This window comes from Otolemur garnettii, unplaced genomic scaffold, assembly GCF_000181295.1.
Source record: "Otolemur garnettii isolate 467f Iridium unplaced genomic scaffold, OtoGar3 scaffold00014, whole genome shotgun sequence".
Lineage (NCBI taxonomy): Eukaryota > Metazoa > Chordata > Mammalia > Primates > Galagidae > Otolemur > Otolemur garnettii.
The window spans coordinates 19,805,280-19,817,082 of record NW_003852409.1 but is presented as its reverse complement, the minus strand read 5'-3'; the positions used below and the strand labels follow the sequence as shown (position 1 = coordinate 19,817,082).

At 47.9% G+C, this 11,803-nt stretch overlaps 1 protein-coding gene across 1 annotated transcript in view; it reads left to right on the top strand.

Annotated features, from left to right (window-relative positions):
- The window catches only part of ASTN2 (astrotactin 2), a 655,276-nt gene that overhangs the window by 395,706 nt on the left and 247,767 nt on the right, over positions 1-11,803 (top strand). Inside the window, exon 14 of the mRNA XM_012802447.1 lies at positions 841-1,020. Within this exon, the coding sequence (XP_012657901.1) occupies positions 841-1,020 (180 nt within the window). The remainder of the gene's footprint in view (positions 1-840; positions 1,021-11,803) is intronic.

The window sequence follows — 11,803 nt, the reverse complement described above, 5'->3', positions numbered from 1 at the left end:
CTAAGGAAAATAGAGCAGCAGGAATGCCCTGTGGGGTGGCACCTGTGGCTCAAAGGAGTAGGGCACTGGCCCCATATGCCGGAGGGTTCAAACCCAGCCCCATCGAAAAACTCTAAAAAAAAAAAAAAAAGGAATGCCCTGTGGCAAGCAAGGGAGAGAGAACACACCACTGTCCCAGGGCAGCAATACCAGAGATCAAAAGGGAAGTTGAACCAGGACTCAGCTGCGTGGACATAGGGCATGTGCTGAGCTGAGTGAGTGCAGCCCCAGGAGTCCAGCCATGGACAGCGGAGCCCTGGTTTACTTGGTGCTGAAGGAAGTGCATCCTCTACGGAGTGAAGATGGAAGTGGGCTTGAATCAGCTCCTCCAGCTGGAGGGCCAAGGCAGGTGACTCTCAGTCCCTCCGCTTTAACTTGCTCATTACACAATAGGAGTTGTTGCTATCAAGGTTGTATCATTGTGGCTGGAGTTGAGTTAGAGAAGGAAGTTGAACCATCTTGCAGCTTGCCCAGCATGTATTAACTGGTCACTCAGTAGACAGCAGCTGTGAGGTCCTGCTGGTGACTTTCAAGTCTCCATGGTCTAGGTCACTGAGTCTAGGCTTTCTTCTCCTGTAGATTCCCTCTCGGCTGTAGTGTCTTGTGTGTCTGCCAGAGAGGGAGCATTCTGTTCTGTGTACATGGGGGAATGATGTGCATGTTTGGACTAGTGCAGCCAGTAGGCTGCTACTGCAGTGGAGGGGAAGGTGTCAAATCCAGGCTGGAAAGCGCACCCTGTATAATTTGCTAGCCACGAGCCCCCCAGGTCTGACCACCTCCCCTTGCTCCTCCACTGTCCAGGCTTCACCAATGTCCTCAAGATCCTGACCAAGGAGAGCAGTCGGGAGGAGCTGCTGTCCTTCATCCAGCACTACGGCTCCCACTACATTGCAGAGGCCTTGTACGGCTCCGAGCTCACCTGCATCATCCACTTCCCCAGCAAGAAGGTCCAGCAGCAGCTGTGGCTCCAGTACCAGAAAGGTAAGCCTGGAGTGTGTGTTGGAGGTGGCCGCCAGGCGGGCATGGGGAAGGCGGCTGTCTGAGCGCCTTGGGTCTGAATCCTGGCTCTGCCACGTATAAGTTGTGTGGCCTTTAGCAAGTGCCTGCCTCTCTCTGAGCTTCAGTTTCACTGCTGGCAGAGTGAGGGATCTCATGATGATTTCTCAGGATTCCTTCAGCTTGGGGATTTCCTGAGGCCCCACATTAGTATTCTGGGCTCTAGAACTTCTGCCTTCTCATACAGGCTCTTTGTTTTCTGCCTCCTCTCCTTGAAACAACTGCTGAGGGTGGGGTGGTGAGTGGTGACACTTCCGTCTCTCTCTCTCCTTCAGGGAACTTGAGAACTCCTATTCCTCCGGAAAAAAAAATACAAAAATCACCCTATGACCAATGGGACAGTTTCTAGTCTGTTCCATGGAGAGGCTTTTATCCACAGGAAGGGTTACCCGATATTTCTTCCCTCTGATTCTTAGCTATTATCAGAATTAGAATTCCCCAGACTGTTTGCAAGAGACCAGTTTCTGCCCCTCACCTAGGGAAGGTCTTTCGCGTCCTACCTCAGTCTTCCCCATGAAATGGGCCCTGGAGTAGCTACTCCTGTCTGCCCCCCACGTTAAGGGGATTATATAACAGCATTTTGAGAAAGTTAGAAATATTGCACACATGCATGTATGTATTTTAATAGGTCAGTGTTTTCGTACATTTCACAAAGAATAAAATGAGTGGCAGATGTGCCGAGTCAAGTATTCACAGACACACTTTGGAACCCAAGTTGGGCTGGTTGCAAAAGCCCATGCGCTTTCCCTCTTTTAACTACACTGAAGGGCTACTGGTATCATGAATGCTATTGTTATCAGTTAATTATAAAAGAAAGGCTCTCGGGCAGGGCCTGTGGCTCAAAGGAGTAGGGCACCAGCCCCATATGCCGGAGGTGGTGGGTTCAAACCCAGCCCTGGCCAAAAACTACAAAAAAAAAAAAAGAAGAAGGAAAGAAAGAAAGAAAGACTCTCCATTGATGGAAAAGGGGAGGAGCCATGTTAAAAACTTGCCTGCATCCTCTTCATATGGCCAGACTACCCCATCTCCAAATCAACCATGAGTATTATTATACAACCACAGAATATGGGAGCCAGAAGGGATCGTAACAATCTCATTGAGCTCAGCACTCCAGTTTTGCAGTTGGGAAAACTAAGGCTCGGAGAGGAGAAGGAGGCTTGCACATAGCTGCCCTTGGCAGGGCCAAGACCCCTCTGGGGCATTCTACACCGGCCACCGTGGGCTTCTCATGAGTCCGCATGTCCCCTGACTGGGTGAAGTCCTGGCTCACACGCCTTTGCCATCTCCAGAACCCTTCCCGTTTGTCCCCGGGGGCTTTGCATCTCCATCACGCTCTCACCCCTTCCTGCTTCCTGTGTGCAGCTGTGTGGGACACGAGGTGGTTTATGGGCACGAGGGATATAATTGAGTTGTCTGGGAATAGCTCCGTTTTATGGCTGTGACAATGACAGTCTTTAAGGAAGTGCATTAAATCAATAGAAGTCTCATTGTGCTACCTTATAAATAATGTGACACATCATTAAGCAGGGCAATAAGCTTCAGGACTTTGAAGTAATACAATTAGGTTATGTTTATAAAAACCTTTGCTCGCTGCGGCCACTGAACTAATTTGCTTCGTACCACAGTTGGGGCCTGTGACACCAGTCTGATGCTAAATCTCACCCATCTCCATCCTTGGCTGCCTTTAGGCCTCGGACTTGAGTTTCTCATTCCAGAAAATCCTGTCCTCTATATGGAGAATGCATGGAATCTGTTACATGCAGAAGGGGGGAGGAGCTGAAAGAATGTTAAACAGCAGCTGGGGGCCCCCTTCATTCCGGACCTGGCTTTGCTGCCGACTTGGCAGGTGAACTGGGTGCTTTCCTCTCCCGGCTCCTACTTGGCAAAGGCACTTTTCTTCCTTCCATCATCCACACTTGCTCCCAACAAGAGCCCAGGGGATACACTGCAGCCCATTCAGCCGTTCTGTGTGGGTTTCTACCTCTCCGTTGCCACCTGCTACGACCACCTAGATAGCAGATCAAACGCTCTGGTTTTATTTTTTAAGTTTGGGAGTGATGCTAGTGAGTGTGGAGATGAGAAGCTGGTGATTTGCCTCTCTGAAGTTGAAAGAACCCTTCAGCCTCAGAGAGAGCTGGCGTCTTTTCTCGCCCCAGCCGTAAGTTATGTGTCACTGACATGTGCTGCACACTGGGAACCAGGCCAAGATGAATCTGAGCTTGGAGGCTGATGGCTTTGGGGGCAGAGACTGTGAGAAGAGGAGAGAGCATGGAGCTGAGGTGGGATAGATGGGACTTGGCGTCCTGACTCCTCTTTCCACACACCTGCCAGGTGGCCTCGGGTAAAGCGACTTCCAAGTTTCAGTTTCCTTGGGTATTGAATGAGAGATAGTAATTCCCTTGTGTGGCTTTGGGGGAACAAAATGATCACGCAGCTAAAATGCCTGGCATGCAGGAGGCACATAAAACATAGCTTCAAATAAAACAAAAATATGTTTATCAGCTGAGGACTCTGGTCCTGGTCCCGTCCCTTGCTCATGTGTGACTTTGACCCTCATTTCTTTCATGAAATATGTATGAAGAGGGTAAGACCTGTAGATTTTCTTTCAACTCAGAGAGGGATTCCAGAAATCTTTAAAATCTATGAAATCTTCAAAATCTAAGCCTTTGACAGTGGTTTCTCCTTGTCTAGAAGGGCCAAACTTGGTAGCATAGATTGGGGAAAATAGACCAAATAGGGTATGGATAACAGCCATAAATAAGTGCACAGCTCTCTGCAGTTTGCGAATGGCCTTTCTTTGACCTTCCCATCCACCCTACAGATCGAGCAGGCAAGGGTACCCCCTTCTCCCTTTACAGAAGGGAGACGTGAAGCTTGAAGAAGCCAAGGGGCACAGTTCATTAGTGAAGGAGATGGTGTTTGAATCCCTGCCTGAACCCAGGGCTTCCTTCCCCCTAGGTTCACTGTCCCCAGACACTAGAAGCACATGTTCCAGCCTTTTTGGGTTTAGGAATGATGAGACCTTGGCCACTATTGTGAGTTGTGGAAGCCACAGGAAATTACAGGGAAGACAAGGAAGATGAGGCGAATGTGCCTGATTAGAATGTTTCCCACGAGAGGTTTGTTTTGCTCTCATCCCCCTAAAGTACTTCTAAGTGTGCATTCCACATGAAAAAATAAAAGTCACACTTATCACCCATTAATTCTTCAGTTTACTGAACATTTCCCAAGCGCTACTTCTCTGCCCACCTTGTGCCGGGTGCTGGGGCCCCCCAGGTGGTGAGACATTTTCTCTGTTCCTACATTATTCATTTCTAGCCGGCCTTAGTCTCCCAACATTTCATCATTGTTGTTATAGACTTTAAAAAAATCTACTATAGAGAGCTGGGTGGCACATGGCAGGATACCCTGCAGCTCTCGTATGCCAATTCTGGTCAGCTGGGCAGTGAGTGGCTTGTCTGCACCGCTGTTTGCAGGTTATTGAGACCATTGGGAAAGAGCTATGATCCGCTAGCAATGTCTGTTCTAGGCGGAGAATGAAGTGCAGTGCTCCAGATCTTTTGCTTTTTCTTCCCAATAATAGGATAAAAATAAAAGCTAGAATAACAGACCTAGCTTTCACTGCTGATTCCAGAGAGAGCACCAGGCATGCTAAGAACCACTGACAAGATGCAGGCAGAAAGCAGGTGGAGTTTTCTTCCACCAGGTGGGGATTCTGGGCTTTGCAGCCATCGGCAGGGCATTGGAACACAGGTCAATAAGGTAGAGCCTTGTGGAATCCAGGAAAAGCTGGGTCTGAGGAGGAAACCCGATAGCCGAAGTCATTGGTAGAAGCCCCAAGTCCCAGGCATGATTACAATGGAAGCTGTTCATCCTGTCAGGTTCCTTTGACCTTCACCTCTGCCCTCACTGCAGGCACCATCGGAGGTCCTGAGTCTCTCGCCCTAGGGTGATACCCACACAACAGGCTGCTGTGTTCTTGACACTCCTGCATTTTTAAAAGCTCTCTTTTCCCCTGCTGTGGCTCCATTTCACCCTTTGACTTGATATTCACATGCTCTTCCTAGGTACGACCTTGATAGACCTTCATATGTGAGCCTTAAATCACAATTAGAGCTTTCTGTTTAGAGACACCCTTCCTATGGTGTCCTTGGATAAAAACTTCATTTGGTGATAAAGCACAGATTTTGCAATCAGATGGACCCCAGTGCAAATCCCAGCTCAACCTCTTACCAGCTGGGTGATCTTCGGCAAATTGAGTCACTTGCTGAGATCATTGTCCCCGTATGCAAAATGCAGTCACTGTACAGCTTGACTAAGAAAATAGATCAAGGAATGGCCCCATCTAGCAATTAAGTGAGGAGGGAAGCTAATTATTATCTTCATCCAGCCGCCATGCCCTCCATGCATGGCTGCCACATCCACTCAGGTTACCCTGTTCCTAGGGGGTGTGTGTGTGTGTGTGTGTGTGTGCGCGCGCGCGCGCACATGTGCATACACAAGTGCACACAGGCGCAAGTGTCTATAAGTAGGGGGATATAGGTGCTAATTTACTCCTATGTCTTGTCATTAGACCTAGGACCAAAGACAGGGCTAGACTGGCCTGGGGTGGAGAGGGCTTCAGTGAGTTTAGCTGCAGGCTTGGAGCCAGTGAAAGGCAGGGCTGCAAAGCTGGACGGTACAGAGGTTTCCGAAGGGGTCTTGAGTCATGTCATCCTCTGTCATTCTCTCCTTAGGGAGGATAGAGATGAATGCAGAAATTACCAGTCTGATATGTTTCCTGAATTTCCATTTACCTTCTTTTTTACAGAGAAAGAGATTGTGGAAGGTGAAGTGTGTGTGTCTGTGAAGGAATTTTTCATTTTCCATAAGAGAGGGAGAGTGAGCGAGACTGACTGAGGGAGGGAAGGAAGGAGGAGAAAGAAAAACAGAGAGACAAAGAAAGGCATACCAAAGTCCACAAAGAGAAATGGAGAGAAAAAGAGAGACTAGAAGCAAAAAGAGTATCTACAATTAACCTGCCTCGTCCAAGTTCACTGCCTAGGTGACCCCTGTGGAAGGACATTCTCCCCAGGGAGCTTGCACTGCTCTTGAGTTTCGATTGGGAGAATCCCTGGTTTAGCGATGTCCCCAGGGATAAATACATGTGGCCACTTTTAAAAGGTGTTTTATCTCTATTATAATTTTCCCAGGCTGTCCAAGGCAATGTATGTCTGCATTTCCATTTGAATTACAATGCACCTGTGATTGTCAGCTGAAACATTCCTAGACTCTTTTGTCAAGGAGTTTGTGGCTGTTTGAAAGGCAGCCCAGAAGCTGGGGGTGGGGGAGGAGAAAGGAAAGATTCATCAACTGTCACCTCCTCTTGCGAGGAGGACAGGTGTGGCCAAGGGGCTGATGTGAGCAAAGAGAAATCTCTAGGGGCTTTCAGTTTCCGGAGGGAAGCTGCTTCAAAGACAGCAGAAATGGAGCTGTTCTCAGGATCTGAGGCCTGCAGGGGCTTGGTGTGCTTCCCCAGGGACGCAGGATCAAGGAGCAGCTTGACCTTTCAGTAGCATTTGGCAGAGTTGACAGCCTCCTGCTTGCGGCACTTTCTGTGTTTGTTCCCATGACACCGGGTCCTCCTGGTTGCCCCTCCCTGCCTGCCTGCTGCACCTCTCTCTCCTTCACAGACTCATCCCCCTTCTGCCAAATCAGCAGTGGCTGTTGGCTAGAGCCGGATTCATTGCTCCCTCTTCCTAGACTGTCTCTATGGGGACTGTCCAACACTCTCTGCTGCCATCCCTCCTCTCATGACTCCCACTGTATCCTTCACCTCCACGCTTTCCTCTGGTATTTGCTGTCATGCCAGCTCCTCTGGCTGCTCAAACCCCACCCCACACAACTTAGTACTTTTCTGTGTTCTAGTGAAAAGCGCCATTATCTGTTTAGGGGCAGAGCCAGAAACCTCGGAATTCTCAATACCTCCCTCTTTCTTGTTCCCCCCATTTCCAAGTAGCTCTTGAATTTGCCCACTTCTTTCTATCCGCAGCTGCCATCCTGACCCAGGCCACCCGTCTGGCTTCCCAGGCCTCCAGCTTTGGCCTTCTCCCCAGGCTCTGGCATCTTCTCCTGCCCCCACCAGTCCTGAGCACACAGCAATCTTGTGGATTTATGTGCGTTAGTCAGGCTCCTCCAGAGAAACAGAACCAAAAGGATAGATATATGAGGTCTGACAATTAAGTTCATGAACTCACCTCCATGCACACAATGGATGAAAACATTGCAAAAACGTGTTGAATTGTGTGTCAAAATCATCAGCTGACTATGGGAAGCATAGCACACCAAGTAAACACCTACAGAGCAAGAGTTTGGAAAATCCTAACTGAAAATCTTGGCATGAGAAAAGTTTGTACAAAAACGGGCTCTTGCATCACGTTAGTGCACCAGCTTACATGGCACTGTCTGTAAGGGAGTTATTAACTAGAAGATAAATAACTGTATTGGCACATCCTCCCTACTTACTAGATGACTGTTTTCTTTACCCAGAGATAAAGGAAATATTGAAAGGAAGACATTTTCCTGACATTCAGGATATCAAGGGTAACCTGACAACAGCTTTGATGGCCATTCCAGGAAAAGAGTTCCAAAATTGCTCTGAAGGGTGGACAAGGCACTGGCATCAGTGCATAGCTTCCCAAGGGGAGTACTTTTAAGTGGTATTTAGCAATGAGGTACATAACACTTTTTCTAGGATGAGTTTGCAAACTTAATTGTCTAACTTCATCTGTATGTGTGTGTATATGGAAGAGAGAAAGAGAGAGAGGTGGATATAGGTTTATTATAGTGAATTATCTTAGATGATTGTGGAGCCTGTGAAGTTTTAATATCTACGCAGGAGAGCTGGTGATATACTTTCAGTCTGAGTTAGAAGACCTGAGAACCAGGAGAGCCAATGGTATAAGTTCTAGTCTGAAGGTTGGCAGGCTGGAAACCCAAGATTAGATGTTTCAGTTGGAGTCTGAAGGCCAGAAAAGACCAGGAGGGTCAGCTTTTTGGTTCCTCAGATGATTGGATTAAGTCCACCCACATCAGGGCACTGTTGCAATCTTCTTTACCACATATCTGGGCACTCAGTCAAGTTAACACACAAAATTACTCAGGATATTTCTACCTTAAAGATCCGATTATGCCAATCCTTGGAATAAAATCGTAAGGTCCTTCCCATGGCCTCGAGGCCTTATCAGATCTAGCTTGTCTCCAACTAACCTCTTTGGCCCCATATGTGTTCTCTGCTCTGCCTGTAGCCCGACTAGCCTTCCTTAAGGTTCCAGAACAAGTTGTAGTCCCCTTTGCAACTTGGCTTTCTGCTGCCTTTTTTTTTTTTTTTTTTTTTTTTTTTTGGCTTTTTCCTTCAGATCACTCAACTCAAAAGTAACTTTCTCGGGAAACCTTTCAATTAGCCCCAGGATAGGTCAGGAGCCTTTGCTATGTTGTCTCATTGAATGATATTCCCTTACTATGCACAGCCCCAGCTTGGAATTTCACAACCCTTAGTTTATGTCTGTCTGTTACTGCATTGTAAGCCTTGTGACAGCGGGGACCATATCTGCTTGGCTAACCATTACGGCATAATGCCTAACCAGTGCCTGTCATATAGATAGCGTTCAATAATGTTTATTGAAATGAATGAATGAGTGAGTGAGCCAGAGAGGGTCATAAATGCCTTAGAATTACAGGCAAAGTGTTGTTTGTCTGCATTTGTGTTTTATTTGGGATGATAGATGGCTTGCAATCTCGAAGGATTCTCCGAATCCAAAAAGAATGAAGATTACTGATGTATAGAAGCACTTTGCTGAGGATCTGAGAGCACTGGCTTTGGCTATAGACTCAAACCTGTCCTGCTCCAATTCTCAAGCTGTGTGCTCCCAGGGTAATTCAAACCTCATACTGAGCTACAACTTAGGTTAAAAATGTCGGCCTGGCGTTATTAGTGTGTGCTAGGTGCCCAGCATGGTGGTGGGACTATTTCTCTTTCTCCCTGGGCTTCTGTGCAGTTTTTTGTAGGGTCAGTCCGGCTGTAGGGCTGTGCATTTTCTTGGAGAGAGCAGGCAGCAGGGAGGAGGTTAAATACAATAGGAGCTGGACACTCGCTGGCCTGCAGCGAGCCAGACGAGAGAGCCAACTTCTTTCCCCTCAGAACCATGCACAAAGACGATACAGGATGTGGTTCATTAAACACAAATAGGCCTATGAGACTGCCGTTTCCACAAGATGAAATTACCAAAAAAAGCATTTGTTCCCGGGTTTAGATTGAGTCCATCTGGAACGGAACACCCTCGTCTTTTTCCTATTGGCGTGTACCGAGAACAATAATCCTGCGCGCGTGCTCAGTGCGGCAGGTCTCACAAAGCACGTCCACGTCCATTATTTCATCCAATTTACTCTTCCAAACACGTCCGTACCGTGGGCGTCGTTATCTGCCGCATTTCACGCTTGAGGAGGCCGGGCTCGGAAGGGTGAGGTGACTTGTCAGAGTTCACACAGGGGAGCTTGGCGGAGCAGGGATTTGAACCCAGGCTGCTTTCGTTAGGAAGTCAGCGCTCATCCGAGCACACCGCGGCAGCCTCCGAGAGCTCTTTAGATGTTGGCTTCAAACCCACGGGAGCCATTTCCTGTCCTGTTATGTTTCTCTTATCCACAGTTGAAAGAACTAAGAAAAGCTGAGATGCAGAGTTTAGACCCTCAGCTTGGGCAGGGGTGGAAAATTCTCTTAATTCACCAAATACCTGCACAACTTGCTTCCATATCTTAGCTTGGGGACCCCAAACCTTAAAAAGTCAGAGCTGGAAGGGGCCTTAGAAATCATAGAGCCAGGCCTGAGTTCTTCTTTATGCGCCAGTTACAATTAAACGGTAGCAACTGCCTGGGATACTGAGACTCTGGGCCAGTACCAGGCTCAGAGGGAACAAGTGCCGTGATTGCATAGTGACATCTGTCCAGGATGTGAAAGTAAGAAACCTTCACTCATGGGTAAGGTATCTTCCATCACCACCTAGGACAGCGGTTCTCAACCTGTGTGTCGCAACCCACAGGAACTGTATTAGAGGGCCTTGGCATTGGGAAGGTTGAGAACCACTGATCTAGGCTAACCATCCCCATTCTACAGATGGGGAAGTTGAGGTCAGCTTATGTGATCAATTAGAACCTGGTTGTGAAGGAAAAAATGTAATAACCAGCTAGAAGCATTTTTGTTCTTCAGCCTCCTGAAAATTTAGAGCAAATTCAAAGGTTACTTGTTATCAAAGCTCCCCACATACTCAGAGATGGCACAGAAATTGGTTGGCAGACTTCCCATTATCTTATTTCAGGGTACGTGTGACTGCGTGCACACACACACATACACACAAAGTACATCATTGCCCGAATGATGACACTGGAGACGGTCTCCATTGTCCTTCTTTTTAGGGAAAGCAACAGGAGATTGGCACTGCTGTAAACTAGTTACCCTGACTCTGTTGAACCTGGGACCAAACCACACTCATCTCCCTGTTGCAGGCACAGTCCCGGGAGGGGATGCGCGGCCTGAGAGAGCAGGCCTGTTAGATACCACCCTTTTCTCTCAGCAGTCTTTCACTGAACATGTGGATCTCTCTGGAGACAAATGTGGAGCTCTTGTTATCTCTCTGCCTTCAGCCCGTTAGTGAGAACGGGTCTGGAGGGAAGAAGGGTCATTTCCTAGGTCACTGTCAGTGGTCTAATCTGCCAACCTGAGCACAGGCAGTCTTCTGAGATGCCACACCCCCAGGGCACTTTCCTTCATCTTTTCTCACTCCATTGTCATTCCACTGTAGCTCTTTAAGACCCTAATATATGTGAGACTCTGTCTGAGGTGCTAAGGATGCCAAGGTGAGATACAGTCCCTGCTCTCAAGGAGCTCACAGTCAAATGGGAAAAGACTAGCAGGTAAGCAGACAATTACAAGCCTTTTGACAAATTCTGTGCCAGAGGAAAGCATAGGCACGCATGTGTACGAAGGGTGAGGGCTGGGCCCCAAACCACTCGTAGGGTAGGCTGGGAAGTTTTCCTGGAGGAGGAGATGTCTAAGCAGAACCCTGGAGGGTGTGAGGCATTTGCCGTCTGGAAAGGTGGAGAGGGAAGGAGATTCCAGGCAAGGGGACACACATGCGAGCTGGATGCGCGAAAAGGCCTGGACCCTTTGGGGGGATGTCACATCCTCTTGGACCAGTTAGGAGCAACAGTCCCAGCTCTGCTCAGGTGCTCCTAAGCAATGCCTCTGACTTCTTTGTTTGAACTTTAAATATCACTGTGCCTTGGACTCCCGAGTAGGGAAACTTACATTGCCTCTGTCTGCAACTGAGAAATGTCACAAATAGGAAATCTGAATCTCCAAAAATGCCTCAAATTAATTTAAAATAATGGGCTAGTATGAGAGAGACCAAGGAAATAGTTGGAAGAAAAAACATACACATTTGGACCTCGCATGGTTCTGATGAGTATGGTATGAAATCGTGTGGCTACCTGGTCTACAGGAGGAACTCAGTGTAAGTCGGTCACTGGTGCCTGCCTTCTCCTTACCAAAGGTAGAAGTGTCAGCAAATAACAACATGTGTATCAAGCTGTGTGGGAGTCATCTGTCTGTCAGATGTGTGACTTGGTTCTCAGAACCTTAATTCCTTTATCTTTGAAATGGGTATACTAATACTTA